The 15,323-nt window shown below is 50.1% G+C and overlaps 1 protein-coding gene across 1 annotated transcript; it reads left to right on the forward strand.

The window, feature by feature from the left end:
• The first annotated feature begins 2,499 nt into the window (after positions 1–2,499).
• On the forward strand, positions 2,500–11,966 carry LOC142003591 (interferon-inducible GTPase 5-like). The gene is made up of 2 exons (XM_074980669.1): positions 2,500–2,567; positions 5,936–11,966. Exon 2 carries the CDS (start codon positions 6,024–6,026, stop codon positions 7,185–7,187), a length of 1,164 nt encoding a protein of 387 aa, XP_074836770.1. The 5' UTR covers positions 2,500–2,567; positions 5,936–6,023; the 3' UTR covers positions 7,188–11,966.
• The last annotated feature ends 3,357 nt before the right edge of the window (positions 11,967–15,323 follow it).

Here is a 15,323-nt window from a genome sequence, read left to right on the forward strand (position 1 = left end):
TTTAAACAGGGCTTGTCTATGTGGCCCCTTTACTGTGGTGTGTCCTCTGCTTAAAGCTGCTCGTGATACCCACTTCCCACTGTGCTTTCTGGAATCACGTTGTCATTGTAACTACATCTCAGACCTGGCACAGCCAACCCTTGACAGCTCAGGAATTACACAGGTCTGTCAGCCTCACCTGCTCCGGCCAGGTCTCTGCTACAGCCTGACACCCACAGAACAGTGAATCCTCACCCGTGAGCAATGTCCTTACACTGACGTAGCCGCTGCCTCTTTGGGAGGTGTGTTAATTGCACCAATGGCAAAACCTCTCCCGCTGGTGTAACAGCGGCGTCGCAGAAGCGGGACAGCTGTGTCGGTGCAGCATTTACTTATGGCCTGGCCCTCGTTTTGCTGTAAGGGGTGCAGCTGCTGCAGGGCTTGCTCTGATCCCACCTACACAAGCTGTCCCCTGTTACAAGTGCGCTAGTTCTGCTCTTCTGCCAGGGGGAACCAGCAGCAGCCAGGGCCAGGTTCAATATCCAGGGGTTCCTCTCCACCCATCCAACACAGGACCAGCTCGTGCCCCCACTCAGTAACCTGGGAAATTCACACCCCACCCCTGGGTGCATCTGAGAGGCAATGCTCCCCGCCTCACCAGCAGAGTGAGGAAAAGAAACTTGTAATAAAAGGCGGGAAGTAACTGGGCATTAACTGGGAGAAACACCACAAACAGGGTCATAAACAAACCCGTCAGTAAAAGTTCCACCCTAAGTAGGCTGGGCTGTGTCCTCTTCCTCTCAGGTTCTGAAGCCCAACAAACCAAATGTCCTCTTCACATGCCCAACCCTTCTCTGCCCCCTTCTCACAATCACTGCCCTTGCTCAGGGCACACCCAGATTTCCAGGGGGTCTCTGCAGGGACTCTCTCTACTGGTCACTCACCATTTGCTCCCTGCTCTCCACTGCCGCCCTGCTGACTGCTCATTACACTGTCCTGACAGCCAGGTAGCCGCTCCCCCCGGGCAACTGCTCACTACTTCCAGCAGCTTGTGGTGGATTTGAGTCTGGGTAAAGCTCAGTGATTTCCGCTCGGGGCCCAGAGCACAGTCCAGCCACAAGACATCTGCACAATTCAGTGGAGCAAATTTAAAATACTGAAAGAGACTCTTCCTGGGGCCTGTGTTAGCTCCATCACTGAACAGTGGGAGAAGCAGGTAGAACCAGTCATACAGCTCCCGCCTGGCAGGCAGGCAGGCAGCTCCCTGGCTCAGAGCCCTTCCCTCCGGCTGCATTGTCACAGGGACCCGTGTCCATCCCAGGCTGTTTAAAGTGACAGAGTCTCTCTCCTTCAGAAATGGGTTTAACACAGACTGTTGCTTCTGTGTTCCCACAATCACTGCAAAGGTTACAATGGGTATCAACACAATTTGTGCCCCAACACCAGCCCAGTTGAGGACAATGAGCAAACTCTCACTCCAGCCCCCAATTATAGGAAGGATGTGGATACACTGGAGAGAGTCCAGTGGAGGGCGACCAAAATAATTAGGGGGCTGGAGCATATGACTTATGAAGAAAGGTTGAGGGAACTGGGACTGTTTAGTCTGCAGAAGAGAAGACTAAGGGGGACTTGATAACAGCCTTCAACTTACTGAAGGGAGGCTGCAAAGAGGCTGGAGAGAGGCTGTTCACAGTGGTCCCAGATGGCAGAACACAGAACAATGGTCTCAAGCTGTGGGTGGAAAAGTCCAGGTTGAACATTAGGAAAAACTCCTTCACTAGGAGGGTGGTGAAGCATTGGAATGGTCTCCCCAGGGGAGTAGTGGAGTCTCCATCCCTGGGGGTGTTTAAGTCTGGGCTCGACAAAGCCCTGGCAGGGCTGATCTGATGGGTTTGGCCCTGCTTAGAGCAGGGGGCTGGACTCAATGGCTTTTTTAGGTCTCTTCCAGCTCTTTTGTTCTATGATTCTATGATCTTTGTTTGCAGAAAGAAAAAAGAAAAAGATAAAACTGTTTCATTGCTTTTGTTTTCCAGGAAACATATTTACCCCCAGGCGAGAGCCAGACCTCTGCACAGATTGACGATAGGCAGCATAACGAAGAGGGGATTGAGGGGAAAGGGTGTGAAATAAAGTGTGTCAGACACTAAAAATACCTGTGCCACCTTCGTGGGATCAAAGGAATTCCGGTCCCCTCTGCTTGTAGAAGCAATGAGGACAATTCGGGGGTGACTGATGCCTGCACTGAAGGGGTGCAGGGAAAGCCACCTAGAGAGGCAGGAAGGGGGCATGAGTGGTCCCCCATTTGGTAATTAAAATTTTGGTAGGGGTCAGTGCACCCCCCCCACGTGCTACCAGCAGTCACCCATGAGCGTGGGAGGCACACACTGATCTAAATCACTTAAATCCCTTTAAAAGAGACTGCATGGAGCTCACAGCACTTAGGCAGGAAGTTTATTTTCTGTTGTTGCCACTGACTGACTGACTCGCTTATTGGTTCACTCAGAAGCAGGAAGAGAAGGAGAGAAACGCCCCTATTTGTTTACCTTCTCCGAAAAGGTCTCAGAAATGGAAGTGCTCCATGTTGGGAGGTAAGAGATTTCTGCTCCAGCGTGGCAGGTGAAATTGATTCTTGGTGTCTGTTTAGCAGCTTTTGTGTGTCTGGAAGTTGAAGGCACAAATGACTTCAAAGGGCTGCTCTGAAAGGCTCACAGAGAATAGCTTCTAGATAGGCCATGTTTACTGCTCCGAACTTCTGAATTCTACCCTCGTAACCCAGCCAAAGCAGCTCCAGGGGCTTTCGGTTAGGGCTGGGCAAAACTTTGAGGCCAAAACAATTTTATTGGGGTGTTAGCCGATGGCCAAGGATGTTTGGTGAGGTGCCAGCTATGCCCGTTTTATACCATCCGTGACTTTAACAGCTAGGACGCACTGTCCCTTCGCGGCGGGCAGCCCGGGCTAGGCTGACGGATGCCCCAAGGTCCTAAACACCCGTGACTTTAACTGCTAGAGCTCAGAGCCCCTTCGCAGTGGGCAGTCAACACTGACTGACAGGTGCCCCAATGGCAGCACTAAGAGCCTTTCCACACCCGTGACTTTAACTGCTAGAGCTCAGAGCTCCTTCGCAGTGGGCAGTCAGGATTGACTGACAGGCGCCCCAAGAGTTTGCCCCGTGGAGGCGGCACAACTCAACGCTAGGCTCTTAGTACTCTCACCTAATGGCCAGGCTTTATAGCCAAAACAGCTGAGGTTCTTTAATTGTGTTGGCTGCTTTACAGTAAACCAGAGAAACAAGTCAGGCTTATGCACAAACGGTCACCAAAATTTATTAAACTAGATTCTAATCATGTGGTTACAAAATTGCTAGTGCCCACTTATTTAAATGTACAGATGTTACACACACAAACAAGTTACAAAGCTGAAGCCACAATCCCAAAGAAAAGAAAAACAAAGTATAGAGCTCGATTTCAAAATATGTGTACGCTAAAGATAGGAGATCAGGTGTGGGTGCTTCTTACCCTCCTTGCATCTCTCGATTCCAGCGGTGCCAAGCCAGGATCGGTCACTCAATTCCGTGGAAAGACGAATAAGGGACAAGGCTTAGGGACCCTTTTAGCTGCAGAAGCCTTGGAAGGCTGTCACTTATCTGACCAGCAGATAGATAGTGAAAAGCACTCAAAAATCATGGTGCTGTAGGTCCCATACTTATACCTCTGCACTCCTTTATTCTCTTTCTCCTTTCTTATGCCAAATTGGGGCTGGTCTGTCTGGGCAATGCCAGCTCTCGCAAGAGTAGTTTACACTTGCAAGGGAGAGAAACAATAAGTTTCGACTGCTGGACATTCCTTTTATTAGGGTAAATATTTTCCCACCTAGGATGTTGGTGTGTGCGCATCACGTTATTTAGTAGGGGCTAAGAGCCATGTCTGTCACAGCTTCTCTGTCTGCTGTGAGCCTAATCGTTGTATATGTTCCCAGAGGCACATTGTAGCAGCACACCTGTGCTTCTCACAGCTTCAAAGGCTGTGCTGGAATTTATGTTAAGTGCCCTGTTGTTTTGGCTCCCTTGTTTTCCCAGCAATGCTGGTCTGAGAGGGGGCTGGCTGTCTGGCTACATGGGGGAGGCAAAAATGCAGGTTTGGTGAGTCAAATGTTTTGTATCAGAGAGGGAGCCGTGTTAGTCTGTATCTTCGAGAACAAGGAGAAGTCCTGTGGCACCTTATAGACCGAAGCGGGTCTTTGCCCACAAAAGCTCATGCTCCAAAATATCTGTAGGTCTATAAGGTGCCACAGGACATCTTGTTGTTCCCAAATGTTTTGTGACTTTTAGTCCTTTGAGGGAGGGACTCTAAGTACAGGAAAACCCAGACAAAGGTCACGTAGAGGTTCTCTACGTGAAAAGTTGCACCATTTTCCTGGGTAGAAGTGACTTTTGTTTCAAATTGTCCCCTGATTTCTTTCATTTCAAATTCTGAGAAAAAGTGGAAATGTTTCCTTTGTCCCAGAACAAAGCAAACACAGAACTTGTTGATGAGCTGAAGTTTTATTTTTCCAAACTCTGGTTTTGGTTCATCCCCGAACGATTTCTATTTTCTCAACTTTTCAAAGTTGCCAAGAAACTAGGAAGTCCTGCTGCCACACCCCCACCTCGGGCTGTGCTTTGATTGTCAATAAACATTGGCTTTTTTAATGATTTAGCTTTGCATGCAGAAGCATAATGGGGTCTCCCCAGGGTGCGGCACACTTCTGCTGTAAGTTACCAAACCAGAGATAAAAATTAACCAGATCACTAAATCTGGGCCCCGAGAGGCTGGCAGCTTCTGCCAGCTCCCAGACAAGATGTAAGAGGCCCCCAGCTCTGCATCCCAGAAGAGGAGGAGCCTTGGGTGGAAGGGGTGGAGCTAACAGCAGGGAGCCCTCAGCACCACCTGGAGTGAGGCCCTGGGCTCCCCATTTAGCCTTCCATGCCATGTGGAGCATGCAGCACTCAGGTGGTGATTTAAAGGTCTGGGGTGTAACTATATGACTCAAGGTTGTGAAAAAATCCTAAGTGACATAGTTTCACCAACTTATGCCCTAGTGTAGACAAGTATCAGTGGGGTAGCTGTGTTAGTCTGTATCTGTAAAAATGAGAAGTCCCGTGGCAGCTTATAGACAAACAGATTTATTGGCGCATAAGCCTTTGTGGGCAAAGACCCGCTTCGTCAGCTGTATCTGACGAAGTGGGTCTTTGCCCACAAGAGCTTATAAGGTAAACAGGACCTCTCCTAGTGTAGACAGCACTCTGTCAGTGCACAAGTTTCTCCTGATGACATAGCTGCCGCCTCTCACAGAAGCTGAGAGTGTCTTCACTAGAAGTGTGACAGCAGCACAGATGCATTAGAGCAAGTTTGTCATGTTGATCTGTCCTTACAACATTACTAGGCCCACCAACGAGTTGTCAAGGGCTCACAGGTTGTGTCTACACTGCAATAAACCAGTTGCAGCTGGCCTCTGTTTCTCACAGGTCCCAGAGCCTGGGGTCCAGCCCAGACCTGGAGGTCTGTGCTGTGGTTTCATTTTTCCACCGCCCTAGGCCCATGCGCTCAAGTCAGCTGACACCGACCAGCCACAAGGGTTTTACTGCGGTGCAGATGACTGGGGTACTCCTGGCATAAGCTAGAAGTTTTGTCCCAAGAGAGAGTGACATGGAGAAGACACGTAGATGACATATGCTCCCCCCAGAGTACAAGGGTATTTCCGCATTCTGCTTGGAGAAACTATAATAGCAATAACAAAATAATGAAGGAGCAAATCCCAGCTCGGGTCAATGGTTTCTCAGTTTCCAGCTGGGATAACTCAGCCATAGTTCCAGGAGCTGGACATGGAGAAGTTACGGTAGGTCTAATGGCAGGGTCATATCGGGAGACAGATTCCATTGATTTTTAGCAATCGAATTACTTTGTTCTCCTTTTCAAAGACAGGCAGTGGCGGTCGACTGAGAGGCTCCCAAAGGTTGCAGTGAACGTCCCTCAGTTGATCAAGTGGTGGGGGACAAACCTCGCACAATGAGCGAAGACAAGTTCAAAGCTGCTGTCCGGGAAGGAGAACTGAAGAAAGCAGCGGCGATAGCACAGCAGATGCTGAAGTCCCCTGGACTATTTGAAATCGCTGTCATTGGGGAGCCAGGGTCTGGAAAATCATCCTTTCTCAATGCTTTCCGGGGCGTGGGTGATGACGACGCAGGAGCTGCTGAGGTTGGGCTGGTGGAAACAACGGCGTGGCCGACCCTGTATTCCCACCCTACGTACCCCAACGTTTTCTTGTGGGACCTTCCAGGAATCGGGATGCCACGCGCGCCGTCCAACGAGCTGGAGCTGATCGTTACGTGCCCAGGGTATGATTTTTTCCTTATCGTCTCTGCCACGCGCTTCAGAGAGCTCCACGCCGACCTCGCCCGGAAGTTCCAGGAGAACGCGAAGAAGTTTTATTTCGTGCGCTCGAAAGTGGACCAGGACCTGGGGGCTGAAAGGAGGAAAATGAACTACAACAAGGCGAGAACCCTGCAGCAGATCAGAGAGGACTGCAAAGCCCATCTGCAAAGTGCCGGGGTGCACGACCCACAGGTTTTTCTCCTCTCCAACTGGGAGTCTGACAAGTACGATTTCCCCCTGCTGAAGGAAACGCTGGAGACAGAACTCTGCCACGCTATGTTGCAAAAGCTGCTCACCACTTCAGATCAGACCCTGCACGAGAAGAAAACAGCCATGCAGAAGGCCACACACAAACCGTCCAGCTTGTCGTGTGGTCCTGCTGCTGCTCCTCTTCCGGGTCTTTCTCTCGTTGCTGACGTGGCTGTCCTGGTGGACTGCATGAGAGGTTACTGCAACGACTTTGGCCTGAACTCTGACTCCCTCTCTGCTCTCGCTGAGCAGGTTGGGAAGCAGGAGGAGGATCTGAAGGCCATGATAAGGTCTCCCTTGGGCACAGAAATAACAGCGGACCTTGTACTGAAGCTGCTGACAAATTCTGCAGGTGAGGGAGTGACGTATTTGACTTACTTTGTGTCAATTATACCAGTGGTTGGATCTCTGTTTTCTTCACGGGTCTCTTTGCGCACAACAAAGTTTATGCTGGATAATTTCATCAGCAACCTTGCTGAAGACACCCAAAGAGTCCTGGCCAAGGCTTTGGAGGGAGAAGAGAGAAAAACTCAAAATGACATCACCTAGACATCAATTTGACTACAAAGAATGAAAAAAAAAATCCTTGTCTCCACGAATCTCACCTTGAAGGTGCATCTCCTGCTCTATAGAATGCAATAGCCGAGGGCTCTGCAGAAATGTTTTCTCTGAAACTGTGAGCCCACTCAGGAAAGAAGCTCAGCAGGTGTGAACAGTGGGGCTGACAACCACACAGGTCCTGGGGTAAGGCGCATGGAGGGCCATCTTCATGCTGCTGGAAGGGGCAGGGCATTGGACAGAAGGGGTGGGGTCTTGGGAAGAAGGGGCAGGGCATTGGGCAGAAGGGGCGGAGTCTCGGGCAGAAGGGGCAGGGCATTGGACAGAAGGGGCAGGGCCTCGGGCAGAAGGGGCAGGGCATTGGATAGAAGGGGCGGGGTCTCGGGCAGAAGCGGTGGGGTATTGGACAGAAGGGGGGGGTCTCGGGCAGAAGGGGTGGGGTCTTGGGCAAGAAGGGGCAGGGCATTGGACAGAAGGTGCAGGGTCTTGGGCAAGAAGGGGTGGGGTCTCGGGCAGAAGGGGTGGGACATTGCACAGAAGGGGCGGGGTCTTGGGCAGAAGGGGTGGGGTATTGGACAGAAGGGGCAGGGTCTCCAGCAATCAGCCCATAACACCGCCCAGAGAGTGGTACTGGGCCCTCAGGATGGTGCTCCAGCAGCATTTCAAAGGGGCCTGGAGCTCTGGACACCCCCTGCCGCAGAGCAGGTGCCCTCCTTCCCCTACCCCATCAGTGGGCCTGGGGGTGAAATAGGAGGAGTTATTCCCTGCCCAGTGGGCTGGTGTGTGACCTCACAGACCAGTGATTCTCAGCCAGGGCTGTGCATGCCCCTGGGGATACACTGAGCTCTTCCGGGGGTGCATCAGCTCAGCTAGACATTAGCCCAGTTTTCCAACAGCACTAGGGAACTGAGTAAAGGCTAAAATTTCACACGTGTTCATCCTGCTCCATAGCCTGTCCACTGATCGTCTATCCACAGCATTTCTGTTCCCAATGGCTGAGTTCATAGCTGCACAATAGACATGAGAACAGAGGCAATGGCTCAGTAGCAGGTGGCTGGGGCACTTTTGCATCTGGGTGTCCTCGCCCCCCCCCACTCCCCAGCAGTAGGGCTGGAGTGGAGCAAGGCCAGGGAGAGGCAGGCTCAGGGGGGCAGTCCGGAGACTGGATGCTCAGCCGGGAATGCTGCCTAGTTCCCACGCCTATGCCCTCCTCCCACATACCCTCACTCCTTTGTCTCCTGTCTTTTGCTGCATTGAATTCTTCCATGGCCTTAGCTACCCCCCGCTGCAGAGAGGGGGAGTAATCACACCCACAGGAGAACCTGCCACACTGGTGTGAGGTGAGTTGTGCTTCTGGAGCATTTCAAATGCAGACAAGCTAAAGGGGAGGAAGAAATGATCAGTTTCAGAGAGGTAACAGCAGAGTCCCCCAAGGGACTGTAAAGAGTTAAACCCTGAGGCTGTTTCTACAGGAAGTGACATTATGCTAATGAGGCGGGGGAATTTGCATCTGCACCTCATTAGCATATTTCGCTCCAGGTATTAGCATGCCACTTCCAAAGGAAGTGGCCTGGGTAGAAACAGCCAGGGAGAGTGGGTTCTCTGTTGGCAAGCAGCCAGGGGAGCCAATGGGAGAGAGAGGTCATTTGAACTGGAGTAGTTGCTGGCTGAAGGGGTCTTTTGTTCTCTGACCAGAGCAGAGTTAACAAGAGGTTTTAATGCTGGGCAAACTCAGTGACTCCAGTAAATATCCTGGCCACACCATGATCTGGGTGTGCAGATATGTAAGCAGAAAGAAAGTGGTGAGGTAGATGCGATCAGGTCTTTTTCATTTTGGGTTTAGTGTGGCACTTCTCAGGCTGGCAGATGTATTTCCCCTGTACTCTGTAACTTCTACACTGAGTCCTGGGGATGTGATCCTCTGTGCTCTAACACGAGGACTTTTTTAGTTGCTTTTTAAGCCCTAGCAACCAAGTACGCTGCATCACCGCACTTTTTGTTAATAAATTACATTTTTAAGGTAATGATTTGTGTGACGTGACTGGATTTTTATAGGGATATGAGATACATTTTATGTGTCCTTTGTATCGATTGGTACCAAATATTGTGCTGTGGGGCTGTGTGAGGTGTCTAACGAAAACAGGATGCCCCGAATCTATGTCTGCTACTTATATGTCTGTGCCATGTTTGTATATAAAGTTATAGGTTTTTGCACTGTAGCTGTATTAGAAATGTGTCAGTGCTAAGATTTGCAATGGAAGGTGGATCTCCACCCCAGTCAGGACAACGGAATAAGCAAAGGCCCAGACGGCCAGTATTCATGTTGGGAATGTGGGGCTTCCCTCCAGGGCTGCAACAAATGGCAACACAGCACAGTAACCCCCCTCGTCAGGTGGTAAGCCAAGACTGATAGGAAGAGATCGGAATTTTTCTTCTGCATAAAAAAAACTATAAGATGGGCCCTGGCATGGACCATCTTAGTCCATCAGTCCTCATGATTTAAGCCTGTCTCGACCGAGGGTCCGGCCCTCCAAAGGAAGCTTGCAAAGACTTTCAAGAATCAACATATAAACATCACCGGCCAGTGGGGCTGGCAGAGGTACTTTTGTGGCTGATTGGATTTGCCTTAGAGAGAACGAAATTCCATCCTGGGGTTCTAAGTGGCCTAGTTTTAAGCAAAGATTCCCTGGATTGATTTCTCTGTCTATGCTCAGAAACCCCCTGGTATTACAATTGGATTCTTGTGTCCTCCAGAAGTGTCGATGTATATGAATGCCTAAGACTGAGAGGTCAGTATCAGATTGCAGCTTAATTTCTTTTTTTGTTTTCCAGCTCTCACCTAAGGGAGGGTTAAGAGCTTGTTTTACCCCACAAGTGACAGCCCAAGTGTGTTTTAAAAGGGGGGTTTTCTCACTTGGGTGGTGGCAGCTGCCTCCCCAGGTTAGGGAATCTGTGACCTTGGGAAGCTTTTAAGCAGAAGGAAAGTGTTTTTAAGCTCTCTTGTGGGCCCCACCTTCTGCACTGGAAGAGTCAGAGTGGCACTCAGCCCTGGCAGATGCAAAACTATTCAAGAAGTTAGGTCAAAAGCTGACTGCAGTGAGGCTGGAACTAGGAGTGCGGGGGGCGGGGTGCGTTAGTGGCAACTCAACTGTGCAGAGTTACAAAGGGATTTCACAAAATTGGGTCACTGGACAAGAAAATAGCAGATGCAGTCTGGTGTTGGTAAATGCAAAGTAATGCCTATTGGAAAATACCCCAACAACACAGCCCAAATAAAGGGGTCTAAATAGGCGGCTGCCACTCAAGAAAGCGAGTTTAGCATCATTGTGGATACTTCTCATGAAAACTGCTACTCAATGTGCAGCAGCAGTTAAAAAACCAACAGAATGTTGGGAACCATTAGGGAACCTTTAGGACAAGGATGGATAGCAAGACAGAAGATATCAGATTCTGTCTACATAAATCCATGGGATGCCCACAGCTTGAAAACTGTGCATGGTCCCCTCAGTAATCTGGTTGCCTTATCTCTAAAAAGATGTACTGGAACTGAAAAAGTGCAGAGAAGGGCAAAAAATAATGTTTCATGGCATGGAACAGCTGCAACGTGAGCAGAGATTAAAAAGTTCAGGACTGTTCAGTTTAGAGAAGAGATGACCGAGGGGGTTATGATTCAGGTCTATAAAACCCTGGAGAACACAGAAAAAGTGAAGAAGAAAGAGTTACGTACCCCCTCACATAACACAAAATCCAGCCATCGCCTGATGAAGCTGATCGGGAGCAGTGTCAAAGCGATCAAAAGGAAATTCTTCCCACAACACACAGGCAACCTGTGGAACTCACTGCTGATGGATGTCATAAAGACCAGAAATATACCTGGCTCCAAGAAAGGAGAAGGGTAAGTTCTGGAAGGATCGGTCCAGGGTTCCCTTTGATTTTTAGCATTCATGGGCAGAATAAATTTTGTTATGTGCACCCAGGTATGTGTGGATGTGCACCACCAGTAGAAACCCAGGCTGCTGGCTGCGGGCACTCTGCTAATCAGCTGGAAAGCATCTAAATCTCTCCTGCGCCAGGATGCTCAGGAATGCACCACCACGGTGTGGCTGTACCTCTGAGTCTGGCCACCAGCAAATGGGGCAGAATGACAGGTCCGGATCACTCAAAACTGACTTTGTTTGGTCCATTCTCTGGGGCACCTGGCCCCAGCCACTGTCAGCAGACAGGACACTGGGCTAGATGGACCTTTGGTCTGACCCTGTTTGGTTGTTCTTATTTTCATACGACTTCAGTATTGTTACAGCTGGTTTACTCCAGCAGAAGGGATTAGACCCAGTGACTATCTGTCTATCCATACACAGCCCCTCCATCTGTCTGGTTTGCGGACAGACCTCTCTTCCTCTCCATTACATGCGCACCCCACGCAGAATCCTAGAATCACAGGGCTGGAAGGGACCTCAGGAGGTCATCTAGTCCAGCCCCCTGCTTCAAGCAGAATCAATCCCCACTAAGTCATCCGAGCCAGGACCCTGACAAGCCAGGATTTAAAAACTGTTGGGGATGGAGATTCTACCACCTCTCTCGGCAACACATTCCAGTGCTTCACCACCCTCCCGGGGAAATAGTTGACCTTGGCAAGCCGGGACGTAAAAACCTCTAGGGATGGAGATTCCACCACCTCTCTCGGTAACGTATTCACAATTAACCATGTCCCCTCTCCACCGCGACACACCCATGCAGGTCATTGACTCCAGTGGAGCTACAGCCACTGCCTTTGTTGTAAAAAAAAAAGACAAAGAAGAATAAGAAAAAGAGGTGTCAGTATTCAGCCAGCTCCCCACCCCACCCCCTCTCAGACAAGCCTGTGGCTGGGGTTGCCAAGGTACCGGTACTCTGACTGGTACAAAAAAGCACTGGCTACAGCCCTTTGACCCCAGCTGGGATCGGGCTATTTTTTTCTGTATATGGCCCTCTGCTGGGTAACCTCAGAGCAGAGCAAGTGTGTGGAAGACGCTAGCCAGTCTCAGCTCTGTTGGGAGGCCAGGCCCAGTTGCTCTAGGGGATCACTGGTTGAACAATTTGGATCATGGCGGAGAACTCTTTCTTACCTCCTCAAAGATCAATGGGCTCAGAAACAGGCAGTTGTGTGTCCCTTTTATACCCTCTAATAAGGCTTTAGCTCAGCTCATTGTCTGTCCAAATTTGTGTCATGGCTCTGAGGGTTTCCAGTGGCAGGGAGTTCCATAGGTTAACGCCATCTTAATCCCCAAAAAGTGTAATTTACACTCTTTAAATCTACATTTTTAAAGGAGCAGCTCCACAGAGTTTGGGGTTGTCCACATTCTTATAGGTGGGTGGTTCTCTGCTGATCCTAGGGGGCTCTTTGGCTTTTCCCCCAGGCCCTTGGAGGGGTGTTTTACTGTAGCCTCAATAGACTAACAGATATTTTGGAGCATAAGCTTTCATGGGCAAAGACCCGCTTCATCAGATGCATGAGTGGGGGGCGTGGTTTCAGAGGGGTATTTAAAGAATGGGGTCCCAGTAAGAGGGAGGGCCAGAGCTGACAAAGTCTATTCAGCAAGGTGGAAATGGCCCATTATCAATAGTATGTATCAAAAGAGGAAAAAACAAGTCAGATCAGACAGGGGGATATGAACCATTGTCAGAGTTTAATGGGGAGATATTAACACCCGGGCAGAGAAGCTGCTTTTGTAAGCTGCAAGCCACTCCCAGTCTCTGTGTAATCCTTGGTTAATGGAGTCAAATTTGCAAATAAATTGCAGCTCAGAGATTTCTCTCTTCATTTGATTTTTGAAATCTGCTACTGACTGTCCAGGGAGATTGAAGTGCTCCCCCACAGGCTTCTGTACATTACCGTTCCTGATGTCTGATTTATGTCCATTTATTCTTTTACGTAGAGACTGTCCAGTTTGGCCAATGTAAATTGCAGTGGGGCATTGCTGGCACATCATGGCGTCTATTATATTAGTAGACGTGCAGGTAAAGGAGCCCCTGATGGTATGGTTGATGTTAGGTCCTGTGATGATGTCACGGGTGTAGATATGTGAGCAGCGTTGGCAGCGAGGACTGTTGCAGGGGCTGGTTCCAGGCCTAGAGTCACTGGTTTGTGATTTGTAGTGGCTGGTGAGGATTTGTTTAAGGTTGGTGGCTGTCTGTAGGCGAGGACAGGCCTGCCTCCCAAGGGCTGTGAGAGTGACAGATCATTGTTCAGGATGGGTTGCAGATCGCTGATGATGCGTTGGAGAGGCCTTCGGTGGGGGCTGTATGGGATGGTCAGTGGTGTTCTCTTGTCTTCCTTGTGAGGCCTGTCTTGTAGCAGGTGGTTCCTGGGTACCCGTCTGGCTGTATCATTCTGTTTCCTCAGTTCCTTAGGTGGGTGTTGCAGTTTGAGGAGAGCTTGGTAAAGGTCTTGTAGATGTTTGTCTCTGTCTGATGGATCAGAGCAAATACGGTTGTACCTTAGTGCCTGGCTGTAAACAATGGGTCGTGTAGTGTGCTCTGGATGGAAGCTGGAGGTGTGTAGATAAGCATAGCGGTCCGTGGGTTCTTGGTACAGGGTGGTGTTTACGTGACCATCACTTATCTGCACAGTAGTGTCCAGGAAGTGAATCTCTTGTGTGGACCGGTCCAGGCTAAGGTTGATGGTGTGGTGGAAACTGTTGAAATCACGGAACTCTTCCAGAGCCTCCTTTTCATGGGTCCAGATGATGAAGATGTCATCACTGGAGCGCAGGTAGAGGCGGGGCGCTAGGGGACGAGAACTAAGAAAGCGCTGTTCCAGGTCAGCCACAATAATGTTGGCAGACCATGGGGCCATGCTGGTGCCCACAGCAGTGCCACTGATTTTAAGGTATAATTTGTCCTCAAATCTGAAATAGTTGTGGGGGAGGACAAAGTGACAAAGCTCCGCCACCATCTGTGCCTTGGTCTCACCAGGGATAATGTTCCTAACAGCTTGGAGTCCATCTTCATGTGGGATATTGGTGTAAAGGGCCTCTACGTTCATGGTGGCCAGAATGGTGTTTTCAGGAAGGTCACCAATGGATTGTAGTTTCCTGAGGAAGTCACTAGTATCTCAAAGAAAGCTGGGGGTGCCATTAACCAAGGATTGAACAGAGACTGGGAGCGGCTTGCATCTGACAGAGAGAGTTTCTCTGCTCTGGGTGCTAATATCTCCCCATTAGACTCTGACAAAAGGCGCATATACCCCTTGTCTGATCTGACTTGTTTTTATCTCCTTTGATACCTACTGTTGATACTGGGCCATTTCCACCTTGCTGAATAGACCTTGTGAGCTCTGGCCCTCCCTCTTACTGGGACCCCTCCTTTTAAATACCCCTCTGAAACCACCCCCGCCCCACTCATGCATCTGATGCAGCAGGTCTTTGCCCACGAAAGCTTAGGCTCCAAAACATCTGTTAGTCTATAAGGTGCCACAAGACTTCTTGTTGCTCTCGAAGCTACAGACTGACAGGGCTCCCTCTCTGATCCTGGTAGCATCAGTGTAACCTGGACCCATACCCGTGTGTGTTATTGGCCCCCTCTCTGCTGGCTGGATCCTGCAAAGCAGGTTAGGGAGCTGCAGTGCTACATGTTTATAGACTTGACTCCTTTAATTCCAATGTGAAACACTTTCCCTCCCGCCTCTCCACACCCCGCTCCCCCCGCCTGAGTCCAGGGTTCAGCCCCCGCCTGAGTCCAGGGTTCAGCCCCCGCCCGTGGCTTCTTTCCAACAGCTGCTCTGTGCAGGAAGGAACACTGTCCTGGCGTTTGCAGGCATGGGGGTGGGGATGGGGGGTTGGGGGGGTCAGCCACTCTAACTCTTTCAGGTCTGCAGCCCGGGGTAGTGACCTTGCCACAAAAGTCTTATTTACAATTAGAAGAGGGAGCCGGGGGAGAGGTTCAGTTCAGGCTGTACTTTGTGCGTGTGCGTGCCTGCACACGCTTTCCTGACTCCACTGCTAGGCGTTGTCCTAGAACCAAACAGCTACAGAACTGGGCTTCTGCCAACCCCACAACTGGCTGTGGAATTAAACACAGGGGAATCTATCAGAGCATCACAAACACACATGCACAGACTCACCACCTCACACACAGACCCCTGAGCCA

This window comes from Carettochelys insculpta, chromosome 30 (genome assembly GCF_033958435.1).
Source record: "Carettochelys insculpta isolate YL-2023 chromosome 30, ASM3395843v1, whole genome shotgun sequence".
In the NCBI taxonomy this organism is placed as follows: Eukaryota; Metazoa; Chordata; order Testudines; family Carettochelyidae; genus Carettochelys; species Carettochelys insculpta.

Coding starts and splice junctions, on each gene's coding strand:
- LOC142003591 (XM_074980669.1), top strand. CDS start 6,024: ATGAGCGAAGACAAGTTCAAAGCTGCTGTCCGGGAAGGAGAACTGAAG.